The sequence below is a fragment of the Zootermopsis nevadensis genome, unplaced genomic scaffold, assembly GCF_977971745.1.
Source record: "Zootermopsis nevadensis isolate Lab colony 2312 unplaced genomic scaffold, Znev_1.0 Znev_ptg000008l, whole genome shotgun sequence".
Taxonomy (NCBI): domain Eukaryota; kingdom Metazoa; phylum Arthropoda; class Insecta; order Blattodea; family Termopsidae; genus Zootermopsis; species Zootermopsis nevadensis.
The window spans coordinates 15,146,251-15,166,222 of record NW_028259140.1 but is presented as its reverse complement, the minus strand read 5'-3'; the positions used below and the strand labels follow the sequence as shown (position 1 = coordinate 15,166,222).

Sequence of the window (19,972 nt, the reverse complement as noted above, 5' to 3'; positions counted from 1 at the left end):
TTAATTATGTGTTCAGTAAATAAATGGCACATTTATAGAATGTATGGCTTCATGGTAATATTTATTAATCTGACTTGTGTATGGTTGCAAATATGCTACAAAGTGGAGTTTGGGATGAAAAATTTATCACTGACTGTAGACTATGCATTTGCAGTTGTTTTCATTAGAACAGGGGTCTTCAACCCATGGGCCACGTGCAAAAATAATTCTACCCCCCCCCCCCTTACACTTTCAGGTGCAGGTGCTATTGGCCCTGTGAGTGAAGGTGGGGCACCAGTGTGCCAGGGTGCCATTCCGAAGAGGCTTGGGGCCATTCATTTGCGTCCAGAGCCCGTATGCCTCACCTCCGAGCAAGGTGAGTTTTCAGCTTGTGATACATTTTAATCGTTGTATTGTTAGCATGCCATTAAAACATGTAAGTAGGGGTGAGATGAATTGAAGTGTTAACTCGCCATACAGAGAAGAAAACGTAATTCCATAAGTGCACGCGTTCTTTATCTTTTTGTGGTTCAGCATTGAACAAGCTGGAAGACGTACGCATGCCCTAGCAATTCTGGTGCATTTGCAGTTGTTTTCTGTAGATTTTCAATTTTTGAGTACTAGCTTGTTTAATTCTTTCAGCAACTGTAAAATGGAAAATGATTATTGGCCCTAAAATGTGTTTAATTTTTCTAAGCAAGCCTTAGTTATACTGGCATCTTACAGGTGATATTCTTAATTTGCTCTGAGCTGATTTAACACTTGAAGATGACTGACTTCTGGGATGTTACACTATGTAGTCTGGTATAAACTGAGTTTTAGAGGTACTCACGGCCTCCATCGTCAGGGCAATATCTGTGGAGACAGTGTGCACCTGTTTCCACCAGACTACACAGTGAAACATTCTAGAAGACGTCATTTTCATACTTTCTGCAACTGTTCAAACAAAGAGTAGTTTTAATAAATATGGTTATATATATTTTTTTTAAATAGGTGTTCCGATTACCCTGAAGGCTAATTACTTCAAGTTGGAGACTGACCAAAATTGGTACCAATATGATGTGTGTTTTTCACCTGAAGTGGAGAGTGCAGTGGAACGCGAAGGGTTACTGGATAACGTGAAAGAATCCATAGGTGTTTAGATGGCACCACGATGTTTTCTATTAATGATCTTGGCCAGAACGTAAGTAAAGTAAGACTTTACAGCTGTTTAGATGTAATTATGTGTCTGCCATAAGTCCCCATGCATTTGTTAACCAACTTCCTCTCCCCCTCTTTAATGATTTGTTGGGGCTTGCTCTTGTCTGTTGCCGTATGAGCAGTGAGATATAAACTCACCCTGGCAAGAGATTATCCCTGTTCAGATGTGTTGCGTGCATACAAGGGAGACGCCTTCACTGTTTTCTGAACTTTGTCCATTACGCAGTTCTCTAAAACGAGACCACTTAATTTCACGAGCTGGCCGTGTTATTGAGATTAAGTTTTTCTGTTGGACCTACAAAGTAAGTATTTCCACATGATGATGGGAGTAGCACCAGCTCCGAAAAAATTGTGGTCTCATTTTTGAATACTGATCAGTGGATGAAATCTAGAAATACAGCAATATTAAATGTGATGCACCATTGTTAGAACCCTCTGTCTTTGACAGAAGTTGTTACATCTTGGCTTCAGAACTGGGGAATTTGCCCCAGTATAAACTTTTATGCGGTATTAAATGATATATTAGATGTGTTTTAGATTACATTCTCTCTGCCATTTTTACATGAAAGTTACATATGTTCTTATGCTGTTCTTGAAACACGGTGTTATGTGGTGGGATGGCCGACTGGTTCAGTGCTAGAGGTAAAGTATTGAAGCGGGAGGATTAAAAAGTTGGTTACCAGTGAGAATTAGGCTTACTCACAAGGACATATGGATTTCCTAATGGCAAGGCAACATTAGTAGAGTGATGCTTGTTTTGATTTGTAAATAAGTAAACCTTAGTACCATGCCTTCCATCAGGCAATGTCTGACTCTAAATTTCAGTAACTTTGTCCTTTTTCTGTTTGCTTGGAATATTACAAAGTTTGTGTTATTTTGAAAATTATTTTCCACGCTGTTTTCTGATGCGTAAATGTTTTTGCGCTCTATATATATATATATATATATATATAGTACACTTCTGCCCCCCTGGCATACTCAGTCAGAAGATGCTTAAGATGGCTAATTATTTAATTCTAGAATTGGAATATTATATTAGAAAATAATATCTTCCAACCACATTAGTTGTAAGGCATATCTGATCATGAATGAAATGCTAACTTGACTATAAAAATGTGTGTACTTCATAATGAGATTCCCTTTGCTTCAGGAGATGAAATTATTTTCTACATGGGAATCAGATGAAATACAAACTCAGATCAGTTTGCAGTTTGTCAAAAAGCTCGTAGTGGGCGAAGCCTGCTACATCCAGTTTTTCAACAAACTGATGCGGCAGGAAATGAGGTATCTGCAGCTGCAGCTTGTGGGCCAAAACTTCTGTGATGAATCGGACAAGGTATTTTATCTTTCTGTCATGTTTTGGAATGTTGTAACATTGCACCTTTGCATTATTAAGATGGAGTAGAACGTGCTTAACAGAATAGGTCATTGTTTCAACATCAGTGTCATTCATACTTCATTTATGTGACATTAGAACCTGGATGTATCATGTCTTGTGCTGTGGTTGTGTTTTATTTATTGGGAAATATCTGAAATATGTTTAGATTTTGCTGCATTGCTGGTACATTATGTTGCTGGGTTCTCTAGTGTTTTCTTGGAATTTTTCTATTGAAGGGTGACATTGAGAACAGAAGTAATATTCACAGCTTGCTTATCAGTTGAAACAGAGTTGCCCTAATCTTGATAAGTTCTAAATTTTTGAGGTGGTGGAAATGCTCTGAAGGGTTATAAACACATGCAGAATTAAAAAGAAAACTTGCAGGTACTACTTTGTTTTTCATGGAGAAAAATAGTGAAAGTGAATTATACCAGTTGGTAACAAATTTAACTGAGGTACATTTAAATTATTAGGGAAGTGGTTCCATCATGTAGCACAAAATGGTTAAAGAATTTGATCATAGAAATAGAAGCGGTTATAAACTACCTACGCCTAATTTTTATAACATACACAAAAGTGACAAGATGCACCAAAGATTTGGGTAATGAGTCTATGATGGCGAAAGTTACAAGACGTAAAATCAGTATATGGCAATAAACGAGATGATTAAGGAAAAATATCAGTAACAGTTAAAATATTCATCAGGTTATTAATGAAAGCAAATTCCAGAAATTAGCCAAGGTCCCACATCCAAATTTTAACAAGAACGTGTCTGAATAAATCTGAAAAAACCTGAGATATGCTGTCAACAAACAATGAGAGTAGATTTTGTCAAACTGGTGATTTGCTCTGGTTTCTTGATTGTGCCTCATATCCATTGCTGCCTATAAGTTATAATGGAGTGAGTGAAGGAAATCAAGACTTCTTAAACTTTGCTTAAAAAATAGTGTGTGATTTAATCAGTGGTGTCTGTTGAGGTATGGAACATGGAAGCATCTATGTTAGGGGTGGGGAGCCTTTTCGTGTCGGAAGGTCGCATTCAAGAAACTTCAATTAGATATACTTAAAAATGTACAATATTTTGTAAAAATCTAACTAGTATGTACTTAATAATTTCAAAAAATTAAAACTATGTGTTAATTTTAAAGTTAACTAATCTTTTAATGACTTTGTTGTGTCTGCTTTTTGTTGGAGAGCATTTGAATGTTTGGTTGCAGCATGGAGGTCCGCAGTTTCAGTTGATCCTCTAGATGGGTATCCGTCATTTGTGACCTTAAGGGCGTCTTGAAAAATGTATTAATAAAAATAAAAGGATTTGTTATGTAAAATTTTAATTCAGTCAAAAGGCCGCACTTAAGGACCTAGAAGGCCACAGGTTCCCCACCCTTGGTCTAGGTTAATGTTTTGATGAAGTCATTATCTAATCATAATCTTCATAATTTCCAAGTGCATAATGTAACCTATAATTTCACACATGCCACACTTGTGTGCACAACTGTTTTACAGGGTTATAGTTTAAGTTCTCTGTTAACTTCATAGTTTTACTGGAAGTCATTGGTTCTTGTAGATTGTTGTGTCAAATCATCCAGTGGAGGTTTGGCCCGGTTATCTGACTTCAGTCCATCAGCTTAAGGCTGGCATGCTAATGAACTGTCTGATATCAACCAAGGTAGTGAGGCTAGATACCGTGCTGGACATGTTGACCAAGTTAAAGAAAGATCACTCACAACGGTACGAGGTAAGTGTGTTATGTTGTTCTAATGGTGACGGGTGGTAAGTTTTTAATGCACCTTGTGTTCATATATTTGTGTGAGAGAGATTTCCCACGAAAGCAGACGTGATAAGGGAAACGTTATTGCAAATCGTTGACTTCGAGTCACCTATAACAAAAAATAAAAGTTTTGGCAGTACTTGCTTCTGTTGCATTTGCTTATTGGGAGTTGTAAACATGGACATATATATATATATATATATTTATTTATCAATAGTGTATGTTCATTGTATGTGTAAGATCTGGTTGTCTTCAGGAAAAAGGAATTGCTGATTAAATTGTGCTTTTATCATTTTTAGTTGCACTTGCAATGAAGTTGTAGAAATGTTGCTGTTTATTAGCTTTGCCCTGTCTTCATGTAACAACTTCAAGAACACTGGATAGATTTTCATGGAATGAGATTACTTTGTTAAATGTGTTGACATATTACAGTTCTGGCTATAGTAGTACAAGAACTACCAACCCATGTAGTCCTGCGTGCGTTTCCGTCAAGTTCTCAACTTACTATATTTATCAGAGTGAAAAATGTTTAAATAAAAGGTGAAGAGTAAAACTGAAACTGTTCTACACTAATTACACATTTTCCACAATTTTGGTTTTTGAGATGATTAAACAAAAGGGATTTCTTTTTCTGTGTTATCTTATAACTCATAATCTGTAACACTGATATAGTATAAGGGAGCTTTAAAAGTTGGCATTCCCATATTAATATTTAGAGGCAACAACAGAATGAATGTGCGAGAATTATCACATTGTGTCTTTATCTCGTAAGTTGCTTCTCCCATTTTTGTTATTTCTGCAGCCTCTCAAAACTACAGAGGAAAATGACATTTAGTTTTGTTTTTGTATAAGATATTGTGTATGAAAGTTCCAAATTTTTACTTCTTGGCACTAATTACCAGTGTTGTGTTAATTATCATTGTGTCTTGTACGATATTCTTAAATAATTTGTAAGCATTTCCCCAATTATATTGTTGCAGCAAAATATATGAAAACTGTATTTAAGCATGATAGGTTACACCTTGTATTTAAGTATTGTCAAGGCTTTGTTCATGTTAGGTTACACAAATGTTCTGAACGTAACTTTCGATGGTTTAGTATACTAGTTTTTTGTAATTGACTGAGCTGTTTCAGCCTCAGCAAAAAATTCTGTTTCTGTTCCTTACAATAATCTTCATAATGGTGGCTTTCTTTGTCTCTAACCTTCTTATTCTTGTCTTATTTTCTACAGCACACCCCTAAGATTTTTGAAGAATCCATACTGATCACACGTACTTACATCATGATATTACAGACAAAGATAATCTGTCTGTAACTAAGTCTTACTTGTTGCACCATGAAGTATTTCATGGTGCAACAAACTCGTGGGTTTTACGGAAAATCAAAATACCAAATTTTGTGCCATGAAACAGGCGTGGTCTTCGTATGTGTAAATATAGAGTTCTTTTCTGCTTACAGGAATTGTTCAAACAACAAATAGAAGGAGCTGTTGTCCTGACTAAGTATGACAATCAGACATACTATGTGGATTATGTGAATTTTGATCTTACTCCAACTAGCACATTTGAATATCTCGGAGGAGAACAGATCTCATACAAAGATTATTATCAAAGTGTGAGTATATTTTGGGTTTGCATGGTTTTTTAAATCAAATTTTGGTTTCATGAGACTTCTTTCTTAATCTTCAGAATAGAGGCTACCGGTCCCAAGTATTTGATGACAGTGGTTGGTTCAGTACACCATAGTTGTGTTGAGTATTTTCCTTTGCCTGATATTTGTGATGTACATGAAGTTTCTTGCATCAGCTACTCAGTTATTCACCATCTGTATATTTGTATATATTCTAATACATTTTTGAAAGAGATTAATCTAAAACGTTTTTGATTTTCTACTAGCTAGGAGCAGCATCTTATGAGCCTTCAGAAAAGTGACTTGCCAATCATACTCTGCACCTCCAGTCTGCAGTAAAGTGCAGCTTTTGTTGCATTTTGTATTGATGTGGGTCACTCCCCTTCCCCATTTTCTTTTCTCTTTTGGTGGAACTGGTACATATTTGTCTGTTCGCAGACATGCTGTATCATTCACGAAGATTGTAGTAGTTCAGTTATGGTAAATTTTTTGCTTCAGAAGTTTCTCTGTGATGTGCACATTTACATATGAATTTCCCATTGCACTTGTAAAGTTATGATAATTGGGAATGTTGTGATAATTGTGGTTCATCTGAAAGCAAAGTTCAAATTAATGAGCTTTAACATATGGGAATAGGAAATTAAACCCCCATAAAATGGGTCCGGTGACTGAACATTTTGGTATAACAGTGTGCTAGTGTGAACATGGCCTGTTGGCAGTACATAAGCCAAAAAAGGTTGAGAAGATTGAGAAATCTTTCAGAGAATATGTGTAGAAATGTGTGAGCTAAATGTTGATGTTCTGTACTTCTCCATATTGTGTATGGACATCAGTCATTTGCTGTCTTGACGTGATGCACAGAAAATCTTACTGTAACACCAGTAAATTAAAATCTCAGAAAGTACCATAAACAGTTTCTACAATTTATGAGATTCGGGGCATGCTTGCGTTGTGTGGTCGGCCGGCGCTGTTGACGTGGGCGGGACTTGTACTTTTTCCAAGAAATGACCGATGAAGAAAAGACTTACGGTTTCTTCATGCAAGACAATGCTACAGCTCACACAGCTGATCGGTCGATGTTAGCATTAAGAGAAGTGTTTGGTGAACACGTTATCGATAAGTGGCCTCGGCGTTCCCCAGACTTGAACCCGTGCGATTTTTACCTGTGGTTCATGCTGAAGAACAAAGTTTATGTAAACAATCCTCACACTGCAGAAGGACTTAAAGAAAATATTCGACAACTGATTTCGGCAATTACCCCAGAAGAGCTTCGTCGAGTATTTTGAAACATGTTAACGAGATGTGAAGTTGCCTGCAAGCACAAGGAAGTCACTTTGAACAGCTTTTGTGATTTAAGGTAAGAACAATTAATGTAATAACATGTATCACTGACGAGAAACACTCGCAGCTCACTGTTATTAGCGGCACCGAAACTGATTCGCCTGTGTTCACGGGAAGAACACGGACCAGTCCGGCCGACCGCGCAACACAAGCACGCCCCGAATCTCATGAATTGTAGACCCGGAATTTCAATAAAACACTGTAACACCCTGTTCCTGTCGATTATATATATTCAAGTTTTACAGTAAATACTGCAAGTAAAATCCAATTTGTTGTGATACAATGTAGGTGCATTACTTTGCTTCTTGTGATATTGAATGTTACAGGCATACCAGAAGACGATATCCGATGACAGACAGCCATTGCTGGTCGCACATGCTGGAAAAGGTGAATGTGTTTGCCTTGTGCCAGAGCTTTGCCGCATGACTGGTTTTGATCCTGAGACGAGAGCAAATGTCGCTGTGATGAGGGAACTTGAAGAACGTGCACTTCTTGCTCCTCAGGATATGATAGATAGACTGAACGCTTTCAACAAGCGTCTCCTGGAACACCAATCTGTAAGTCACTTATGTTCTATTGCAGTTGGAAAATGATTCTGTCCTGCTACATTTAATTGTTTCCTAGTTTGATTTAAATGGCTGTTCCATATGACCATCATTGCTTGTTTGTTACATACTTTCACAATAAGATGACATGGAACATATTTTTCTTAAAGCTGCTGGATTTTGTCATTTTTATGTAAAAAGGTCCCATGTTCCAGATGCTGCTTATTTACACCCTGAAAGTAGAGAAGACAGTTTTGTCCAAGTACAAGGTTTCCTGTTTGTTGATCATACTTTCCTTCCCGGCCCTTAAAAGTGTCAATTTATCTTCTTGTCTCCTGACCCACCCTTCCCTCCAGTATCCTGAAATGGGATTTTTCCTGTTGATCCAGGCATGGATCCGTCTCCCCTCCTCATCCTATGGCTGTGGTTCTTCCCCACGGCCTGCTTCACTCATTCACTTCTAACTTTCCTCACTTTGGCCCTGAATATTTAGGCACCTCTGAAATGCTGATATGCATCCAGAAGACTATTTGATGCATGGTTTTCTTCTGTCTGTAGATGATAGACATGTAAATGGTACTGAAGTGAAACACAAAGGAAGAAAACCACATGATAAGAATGAGAGATATACTTTATATATGGAATTTGAAGTGAAGTGGCAATTTGTAACTTGACAGACGTGCAGAAAATTATGACTTTGTGAAAATGGTTTGTTACCTGCATGTCAGTGAATGTAGCAGTTGTATAAATCACCAGTACATCCCATTTGTCTGTATTTTGTATCAAATGTGAGGCCTACGGAGCAGTTGGTTGCAAACTTGTGGGTGTATGTGTGGATGCAAATAAAACAAAGTGACGAGTTCCCATTATTGATAGATATTTCTGTGGTAATGGGGCAGAAACTTCCTTTACTTTATTTGGTGGCTTTTGCAAGATAAGCTCTGTATTATATTGTGGACTGATGTTTGTTTCAGGTGCGTAGAGATCTGCAAGCATGGAACGTGAGGCTAGATGACAAACTGATTGAATTCCAAGGTCGTGTTCTTCCATGGGATAAGATACTGCATGGTCCTCATCTAGGTCAAGTGGCAGAGCAATCTGGCTGGATGACGGAGTTGGGTCGTAAGCTGTGCCATTCTTTTATTATGAATTTTGACACAGGAAAAATAAACTTGGCTTGCTGTATTCTGGAGTGTCGTTGCCATGTAGTTTAGTCGAAGTTTACCAACATTTCAGAGGTTCTTGCTGCATCCATCATGAGATCACCCTACTGATGGAGGCAGCAAGGATCACTTAAACACTGGTGAACTCTCCAGACTACGAGAACCCGAGGTCATAAGAAAAAAAACTCTACTCTTGGAGTAAAGAAAAATGCCCCTACACCTTCCCTGATGCACACCGCTACAATACAAAAAGATCCACCATGTTGTCATAGTGTTTCTTAAATTATGGCTGTTAAATTCAGTATCACTGTTGTTTAGCACGCTGTAAGAAGTTTCATAAAGAAGGGTCCACCAACCCAAAGTGTTTATTCTAGAACATGTTCTTGTATCTCTTGAAGTGGGTTATCATCGCTCTGCATGTACTTGTTGCAATTTTATCTTTTGCTGTAGCTTCTCTGCAACTCAAAGCCTTAGGTCGCAGAAGGCATATTTGACAAATTCTTTATCAGCCTTTTGCAGCACATATAAGATACTATTTAAAAAATTCTGTGTATCATATAAAAACTTTTTTACAGTGTATTCCTATAGGGTGTGCAAGTTTGCTAATGATTATGCTGTGATATTTGAAGCTCTTGTTGATATTAATGAAGGAATGAAAGCTTGTATATCAACTTGCAGATTTTCTGCTCATCATAGAACTTGGTATTTACCTTTAAACCAGCAACAGTATAAATTTCTTTATCATTGTGAATATTTTTGTTTTAAAAGTAGTTTGCTCATGTGTGAATTAATAACAATGTTTTTTTCTCAGGTAAACCAATGTTGGTAACACCTACACTGTCGACCTGGACTGTTATCGTCCCGGTGACATACAAAAAGGATGCTCAAGACTTTGTAACAAAATTGATTGATGCTGCTTGGCGCATGAGATTCGACATTCGGCAACCATATTTGTGAGTTGCCCTTACTCTGACTTTTCACATACACTGGAAATTTGAAATATGTGTCTTATTACAACTTAATGCTCGTTCTCCAAAAGTTAGAAGTGATGACGTGGTTCAGCAAAAGAGGTACCATGTCGACTAATATAACGTGCACCCTTATTTTTGCAATGGGAAGTTTGAAAATAAGGTGTCTGTGTTTTACGTGCTTTGAAGTAAATAAAATACAGGTAGTGTGAAAAAATAACAAGATAACAAACAAAACCACCCCTTGATTAGCCAGATGGGCCTCAATGCAGTTTGTATTTTGTAAGTGTGAAATTCATGACCTAAACACATTCCTGTGTCCATATTTCAATTCAGGCAGATGATGTCATGATTGTTGGCAGCTTTTCTTTGACACGAGGAAAAGCCAAATTTGTAATCAGAAATTGTTGACGCACAGTACAATCTAATCTATGCATAAAATAAGGGGCCACTTCCTTGCTCTCTTTAATTGTTTCATGTATCACACATGCCCTGATTTCAAGACGATTAATTTTGGAAAATAAAACTGTGTTATACACCAATAAATATGGTATTGGCATAAGTTGAGAAAATATGGTAAGAAGGCCATGACAGGAAGGTGCAGAAGAGTATGTTCTGAAAGAAGGAAGCTGAAATCAGACTTACACAGACCGTCTGCACGTGTAATGTTCTCTGGGTGTTCATTGTAGAGAAGAACATATAAAACCTGCTTTGCTGAGTCCTTGTCCACCTTTACAGTAAAGTTGTGGAGGGGGGGTTTGTATTATTTCGGTGGGGATGTTAAGTCTGGATTTTGACTGTGTTTTTATTCCACGTCTTCCGGAACACTTCTCTCACTTTTTCCTGCATCCTCGCCTTTCCATCACCTTGCTCTCTGAACCACATGGGATATTTTTTCATAACAAGTTTGTATAAGTGTTTGATCTTCAAATTAGTACTGCTTACCATACCTTAAAATGGCTTTCTGCCATTTTATTTATGTTTGTATGAAAATGTCCTGTTTGCAGTGTGTCAACATTTTTTGTTACATAACTTTTGACGTAAATACGTCTATTCTGAAGGGTCATTCCGCAAAAAAGTGTAACGAAAATGTGTAAGATCCGATAACAATGGTTACCAAGGAAACGTAATCTGTTTACTCAGCATTGTTGTTACCTATAAAACATTACATTACATTACATTCAGCTACCACAGACCCATCTTAAGCGTAACTAATTCAAGTTAAATAAGCAATGTCTTCATAAAACCTATCTCAATTGTAAAGCATGTATAAAGGAAAGATTTAGAATAAAACCAATAAATAAACTTCCTCTCCGTATAGAAGTATTTACGTCAAATTCTCCGGAACCGTGGTTCCACTGTCACTTTTTTCCTGTGAAGACGTCTTTAGAAATATACTTTACGTAATCAACTGATCATATATACAAGTTTTAAAGTAGACAGGGCTGTTCACAGTGGCTGCATGGGCCGTCATCACTTGGACACTGGGACTGTGGGTTCAAATCCTACTCAGGCATGGATGGTCGTCAGTGTCTTTCTGCGTTGTGCTATTCTGAATAGGTAGAGGCCTTGTGATGGGCTGATCTCTCATTTAAGGAGTCCTATTGAATGTCTAAATAGATTAAGAAACATCCCATGTGTGAGGAGGCCTGGTATTTTAAGGACTGTAGATTCAAAACAAGAAGAAGATAAGAAACTAGACGGGTTTATTAATCCCAACCTGGTACAGGGTCTGAGCTTGTGCTCATGCACTTTTACGTCCCTTTGTAACACCAGTTCATAGTGGGAACTGAAGAGAAACGTGAACATAGGCTTTTCCTTAAGATAAAATTACTGCCGTGGCTTACAGCCTATTGTGGCAAGCACTTGATGATCCAACATTGTCATATTCACACACATTTTAGTGGTACAACTTTCAGAGCATGAAGGCAGACATTAGAGTATGATGCTGGATTGGGCTGGCCTTACACTTTGTGCCCCGTTGTAGTATTGTAAAAACTGCCAGTTATATTTGTGCCAAACTTTTGTAAACTGCACAGTGCATGCACTATTTATTGGTACATGTCAACAAAGTGCAAGATGGAGAAGGTTGATTCCCAGCCATCAGAAATAAAACAAGTGTTGATCGGTTGTAAATGTAGAGTTCACAAAGAAACTGTTAACACTTTCACAAAAATGTTTTGAAACATTTGTTGCCAGCTTGCTGAATTGTGGGCATTGAGGAAAATTGTGTGTCCTGCACAGGAGTAAATTCCAAATGTTACAGTTTCTGTCTAAAGCACTCTGGTAAAAGTATCTAGCCACTATTTTATCTCCATAAGTCTTCATTTATTCCATCAACTTAAACATGCACATAAAGACATTCTTTGTGCTGATGGTAATGCCATTAATCCTTTGAAACCAAATCTTAATAATATTTCCTACCTCAAAGAAAACACAATGCATATCCATTAGAAAGGTTAATTGGTTAACTTTGTTTACACAAATAATTGCTGTTTAATCTGAGAATCGTGAAACACGCACTGGGCGAAATGGGGAGTCGTTTAATATTAATGCAGATGGTATATATACTTATGACTGGGCTTCAAATCAGCTGTTGTAGCACATCTGCATGGTATTACAAAAAATACCTTTGATGGCTGTTTCATTGTCATACACAAATGCTTACAATGATGTGTCATTGCAGTAGGAGAAAATTTTAGTGTTGTGGGGAGTGTATCGTATACTTTGCCAGTCCCCAGAAAACTGTAAATAAATGTTAAGCATGTTTCACATTCACAGAGAATCTGTATTTTCAAACAAATGTTTTCTAACATAATTATGTGTTTTCTTTTAGCAAATATGTTTCACATCAAGACCCATCATTTGAAGAAGCATTGGAGGTCAATTTATGCTTAAAACCACAAATGATAATGTGCATTGTTCCAGAGCGCGGCATTAACCATTACACAGCAATAAAGAAAAAATGTTGCTTAGACAGAGCAGGTGAGTTGTGTGCTCTTTTGCTACAGGCATTTTTTTTTCGGAGGTTGTGTTCATGCTCTGCAGGATTTGGTTTGAGTCCTGATTTTCTAGGCTTCATATTTTGATTTAGGAAGAACAACTGAAAATCTCCTAAAACAGGAATCTCCAATAAACCATATGTGGCTGCAAGTTGCGTGTATTCCTGATCACGTGATTGGCTGTCTGTGTGGTTTTAAATATCACAAATGACTTGAGTGTCGGAAGTAACTTTGTGAGCAGAATAGCTGCATGTAGACCAGAACTTACATAATCATTTCTTTCTTCTTCAGTGCCAACTCAAGTTATTGTGGCAAACAACTTAACTAGAAAAGGTGTACAGTCTATCGCTACAAGCGTGGCGATCCAAATGTGCTGCAAAATTGGGGGTGTTCCCTGGACTGTTGAAATTCCTATCAGTGTAAGTAAACAGTGATACCATTCATCTGCATTAAGTAGCATGATTATTTTCCTAAATAATGAGTTAGCATTGTCATTTGCATTTCATGCGGACTTGATTTGTTCCCCTGCCTTCTGCCAGTTAAATGTTGTTGATATTATAATTGGGCCTGTGGTAAACCTCCCCCCCCCCAAAAAAAAAGTATAACAAACTGAATAATCTTCATTATCAGTGTTACTGGAGGGGAGATCTGCCAGGACAATATAAACAGCAGATGATCTGATATTCCATTCAGGTCTACTTCTATGAACTAAATTATTTAAAAATATGACAGTTTGTGTAATTCTGAAAAATACTCATAACATGTACTCATATTATCCAAAAATGATTGCTATACATTATCTAAATTCCATCCCTTAACTTATAATCAAATACAGTACAGTATGGCACTAAGTTTAAAAAAAATGTGGCTGTGACAGATTTTATTCCTTTTTTTAAAAAAGAAGAAGTGAATATTGAGATAATGAAAGTTAATTAAGAGCAACGAAGGATTCTTGGTCACCCTCAGTGGACTAGTGGTTAGCGTGCTCGCCAGGGTTTGCGGGTTCAAACCCGGCCAAGGTCTGGATTTTTAATGGTGATAAAAACAAATTCCTTTGGAGGGGAAGTAAAGCCGACCATCCCATATCGTAGATTGGTTCCTGGGGGTATTACTGTCCGTGAGACAAGACCTGGTCCCCCAGGTTGGTGGTTGGACGTAAGGCTGACGACCTTACTCTGTAAAAATCTGTTGTTGCCAAAGAAAGAAGTGAAATATGGGTGGTGCATCAAGGGAAGAGGTGGTAGAAAAGAGAAACTCCAAGTGTCAGTCTTACGTGCAGCACCCACTTGGTGTTGCCAAGTGTCCAGTATTCAAAAACCAGAGGGTGTATAATGTGGAGGATTCTCTGTATGTTTGTTTCAGGGATTGATGGTGGTAGGCTTCGACGTCTACCACGACACAACCCCCAGAGGAGGGAATTCGTATGGAGCCTTTGTGGCTTCATTGAACAAGACATTCAGCCAATATTTCTCGGCTGTCTCTGCCCACACACCGGGGCAGGAGCTGAGTAATGATATGGCATCCTATTTGGGTGGTGAGTTGCATGTTTGGTCTTTTTGTGTTTGTTTTACCATTCTGAAGGAAAATTCCAAATGTTTCTTTCTTCCACTTGGCACTGATGTCAGAATGAAACTAGAAAACTTGACAAAAGTAAAGAAAAGGTGGAATGAAGTTTTAACCATTGTAGTACATTTAGCCAAGTCACTTAATTATCTCTGTTTAGTTATGAAAGTTGTTTGCTTCACGTCACGTGTTGGAGGGTTTCGTAAGTTTATGCAAACAATTTTAAAGAATGTATAAAGTTTGTCAATTTCTGCATGCTTTCAAGTTTACTGAGAGTATAGTTTCTTCGTAAGTTTGCCTAATTCCTGGCTTTATATAATGAAGTCCTGATTTAGGGGGGATATTTTTGCAATACTGAACTTCTCATTTAATGTCTTTATGTGAAATGTCTGTTATTGTTGTCCAGATTGCAACGAGAATTGGAATGTGTCTGTGAATTTTAGTAAAACTCCGATATCAGATTTCGTGAAAATCTGATAAACAGTTTTTAAGTTGTTACATACAGACTGATTTGTATCTTAATTGCGTCATGTTTGTGTTGAATCAAATTACATATATTTATTTTCACAGTCTATACACAAACTTATTTAAAATGATGTTGTTAAAATATTATAACATTATAAAATATATTATGGTATATTTATGGCGCTCTTTTATCGTAGTATGACATTACATTATTCAGCGCTTTTATTTGAACGACATGTTTCGATGTTTTATGACATCATCTTCAGGTTTATCAATCTATATTATTAAAACTATTATACATTTTAATGCATTGCATTTATTGATCTTTTGGTATGTTTGTAGAATTTTCCGTCTTCATAATGATCTGGTGTCTGTATTCAGACGTTTATTATCTGTGGAATGGAATAATCGCATTTAGAACAAATAATACAATAAAAAACATTTTAAAACAAAACCACAATCAGATATAAAAAACAAATATGAACAACCAGGCATATATAAGTGAAAATGCAAAGATTGCTCATTAACATATATAGGCCAAACAGGACATACATTCAACCAAAGATACAAAGAACACATAACAGCCATAAAACACAACAAAGACAACTCAGCATACGCAAAACATATATTAAACACTGGACATGCATACAATAAAATCGAACAAACAATGGACATTATAAAAATAGTACATAATAAACGACACAGAGATACAATAGAAAAATACTACATACAACGAACACATAAACAAAACATTGCACTAAATGATAACAACATCCATCTTCAACACCCTACAGTTCATCGACCCAACCCCGTGAAACAACTTTCTCCCTATATATATAACCATGCTCAACATACATACTCCAGTTACAGTTTATCGTCTCCTGCTATCAGACGTAGGATACGTCACACAAGTACAACTTCATGTTTTTCATTATATTTTATATTTACAATCGCATTAATATTTTATTTATTTCCTATGTCAATTCCATACTCATTTGCATAATAATACTTGGAAATTAATTCCACAGATAATAAACGTCTGAATACAGACACCAGATCATTATGAAGACGGAAAATTCTACAAACATACCAAAAGATCAATAAATGCAATGCATTAAAATGTATAATAGTTTTAATAATATCGATTGATAAACCTGAAGATGATGTCATAAAACATCGAAACATGTCGTTCAAATAAAAGCGCTGAATAATGTAATGTCACACTACGATAAAAGAGCGCCATAAATATACCATAATATATTTTATAATGTTATAATATTTTAACAACATCATTTTAAATAAGTTTGTGTATAGACTGTGAAAATAAATATATGTAATACAGATTGATGTCAGTGGGCTGGTCACTCACTACTACACGTACAACTGGGACCAAGAAACCTCCGAAAAGGAGGCGGCGAAAACCCACAAACAAACATACAGATTGATAGACAAATGTGATAGACCTAATATTTGCATCTGTGAAATATTGTTGCAAATGCACCTAACAATAAGAAATTAAAGTGAGGTTCCACCACATACAGATGTAGTGTAAATGTGTGCTGTTAATAAAATAGAGCATTGTTACATGTACAATAATGAACCAGCAGTATTCTCAGCTCATGTGTAAAGAGCACGTTATTTAAAAAATCTTTAATCTGTTTCCTATAACATGCTGTACTTGGTTATTTCGTAATAACTGTCAAGCTGCATTCCTATTTTGAAGCAGTTCAGATTCAGTGGATGGTCGAGATTTTACTTTCAGATTGACTTGCAAATATTCTTAAACTAATGAAGAGGTGACTTGTTTTCCAGACGCCCTTTGTGAATACAAGAAATGTAATGGTGCTCTTCCAGAGCAAATTGTTATATACAGAGATGGGGTATTCAGGCACCAAATCCCTGAAGTGAAGAATCGTGAGATTGTCGCCTTGAAGAAGTGCTGGAAGGATACATATGGTGAACAGGAATGCAGAATGGCTTTCATTGTTGTAACCAAGAGGATAAGGACCAGGTTGTTCCACAACAATGAAAACCCTCCCCCAGGCACAGTTGCTGATGACTGCATTACTACACCAGAAATGTAAGTATCTCATTGCACGTAAAGGTTAACCTAAGTTTTTGTGGTGCTGAAAGCAGCTTCGTGACCATGAGATTTAAGGTTCTCACAGTAGTAAAGATGTGCATGGTTGTCTTCTGGAATGTGATGCTGTGCGGGCTTGTACATAGGTAACAATATTTCAATATTAAGGGACAAGTCTCACATATTTTATGTCTTTGCTATTGGATTGTAATAATAGTGGAAGGCATTAACATCATCCTCAGAACTATTCAGCAGAAGTAGAAGCATTCAGACTGCTGAATTGCAAAATGTGCCTGTGGGAAGACTGCGTACTCCAGTTCTGTCCCAATCTTGGTTCTGCAATAAACTTGGCATAAAGGAAAATATGCGGATGCAAGATAAATTTTGTCCGTTTTCTTTGGGCAGTCTGGGAGTGTGTGTTTTAAAGGATCGAAGATGTGACAGGAGAATCAAAACACTGCTTTCTTACTTCAGAAATGGCTATGAGATGTTTACATAATATTTCAGAACTTTCATAGATATAAGTTTAGGGTAATCCAGCTTAAATACTAATTGTTGGTCATGCAATCCTCCAATTTCTACTGGCCCTGTAACTAGAGAATCTTTTATCATGGAACCACAATTTGTCTCTGATCCTGTAAGTTTCACGCTGCTTGTTTTGTAATGATTTGCAAAATTTGTGGAAGTGTAGAATATGGCTAAGAAAATTAGAAAACTGCACGTCATTATTCTTTTCTTTCATGCAGATGTGATTTCTTCCTCGTACCTCGGTCGGTTTGCCAGGGCACTGTGAGACCTACAGGTTACGGTGTCCTGTTCAATAAAACAGGTCTGGACATTGTAATGCTCCAGAAAATCACTTACAAGATGGCTCATCTGTATTTCAACCAGAGAGTAAGTATTGCATAAGATCTGGCAGTGAAGGACATTTCAATTAAGTCTCTTCTCCAGTGATAGAATTAATATTAAGCCTAAAAAATTAGCATTTTGTTAAAATAACCCCCCCCCCCCCAAATTTCATATCATAGTTAATGATTGAGATTCATTTGACTCGTTCAAGCTTAATCTAGCATTTTACGGCTTGAAATATTCATCAGAAAGGTGGCAGTAATGTGCATCTTTCTTCTTCCAGTCTTTGTAAAAACAACACTGGGGTCTTGCCTTCTTTCCCGTGTGTAGAATTTTCCTCAGAGAATGTTTTTCCCTGGGGTTGAATATGGACATTGTCAAGTGCATGATGGCCTAACATGAACAGACTGCAGGAAGAATCACTTGGTCAGCAGAACTCTTAAAAACTGGATGGTTCTTGGGTTTTCAAGTGTTAGTTGTATACAATCAATGAATTGACAACGGAAGCAATCACAAGAAATTTGTGCACATTTGATGCCGATCATACCGATGTGATGTAATAAATGAACAATATATTTCCAATATTTCTTATTTTGCATCTTGTAGCCGTGCAAATGCCTTGCTTTGGAATGAATGTCCGACTGTTCCACAGCCTCTTCATGATCAGATTGCATCACTGGTGGTCCACTCATGTTACAGCACTGTCTGAGAATGTTGTTCTGATGCCTCATTTATATTAACCTGTTCAGTTGTCCTTTATAATGTAATTGTAAAGAAATTTGTCTGAATTTTCTCAGCTCCCAGCTGTTTCAGGCAATTGCATATAAAGCATTCTTGTATGCTGAGTCTGTTCTGTGCACATTGACTGTATAAAATGCATGTGGATTGGTCTGCGCCTTCTAATAACTTCTCACCACATAACGGCTTGTAAACAAAATATTTACTTAACATTTGGTCTAATATATACAGATTTGAATGACCACTAAACCAAGATTTAATGTTCAGGTTGTTTGCTGCCCTGTGTCCTGTTCGATAAATTATTTTCGAACTGGAATTTTCAAAAAAGGAAAAGCATATATAATATAAAAATAACTACTCTTGAAAATACTAGGCATCAAGGCACCCTAGTGCCAAGGCTTACACAGACATTTTCTTACGCTATCAAAAGCAGCAATTCTTCATGGTGTGCGTGTGCAACAGTTGAGCAGAAACTAACGTCTAGAATGTCTTTTGGCCCGTAATTACTTGCTGTGCCGCCATCTTCCATGAACCAAGCAGTAACTACCTGAGCGTAGACACCATATAAACTGATGCAGAATAATTATGATTGACCTTGACAACAACAAAGACCTGTTGGGTACAGAAGAATTTTTGCTGCCTGTAAGAAAAGTGAAAGTTTTGAAAATTAGTAACTTAGCATCATAGAATGGTCAGCACAGCTCGTGTGAATGACGATGTCAGGTTTACAGTTGCATTTGTCAATTCATTATCATTGTACTTTGTGATACCCAAATCAGTATCCTTGAATATGATGTATTTGGGTTATTTATGCAGACATTTCAGGAAAAAAAAGTATGATTGGTATTTGGACAAGTGTAATATTTTCGTGTGCACTTTTTAATTTTGTCTCATAAGATTGATATTGTGAGCAACATGAGTTCTGCGTTGTTTCAGGAAACTGTGCGAATGCCTGCTCCTTGTCTGTATGCCCACAAGTTGGCATATCTGGTGGGCAAGTTCCTTCATCAGATTCCAAATGCAGGGAAGAAAAACAACCTCTATTTTCTGTAGCACCCAGAAAGAGATCTGTTACCCACTCATACATCAGGAGGAACCCATGAAAATTTTATAAGAGTTTCCTTTCTAGTCAATATTTGATCTCCTTTATTCCATTACATTCATTTAGTTCACTTACAGCAGATAATACAGTCTGTTCAAGAGTTAATGTTCCTGATAGAAATAAGCAAATATTTTTTGTAATTTTATAAATTTATATTAAACTTGAAGTTTCATAGGTTTTAAAAGTGCATTAAGGAAGT

The 19,972-nt window shown here is 36.9% G+C and overlaps 1 protein-coding gene and 1 long non-coding RNA gene across 3 annotated transcripts in view; one reads left to right on the top strand and one right to left on the bottom strand.

The window, feature by feature from the left end:
* LOC110838121 (uncharacterized) overlaps window positions 1–19,972 on the bottom strand; it is a 59,826-nt gene that overhangs the window by 15,557 nt on the left and 24,297 nt on the right. The gene's annotated exons all lie outside the window — the stretch shown is intronic.
* On the top strand, window positions 993–19,874 carry LOC110838119 (piwi-like protein Siwi). Its single transcript, XM_087345353.1, has 13 exons — window positions 993–1,162; window positions 2,330–2,515; window positions 4,125–4,295; window positions 5,787–5,966; window positions 7,619–7,855; window positions 8,818–8,965; window positions 9,818–9,959; window positions 12,811–12,959; window positions 13,268–13,395; window positions 14,339–14,510; window positions 16,817–17,084; window positions 17,831–17,978; window positions 19,608–19,874. The coding sequence occupies exons 1-13, from the start codon at window positions 1,133–1,135 to the stop codon at window positions 19,722–19,724; spliced, it is 2,076 nt and encodes a 691-aa protein (XP_087201479.1). The 5' UTR covers window positions 993–1,132; the 3' UTR covers window positions 19,725–19,874.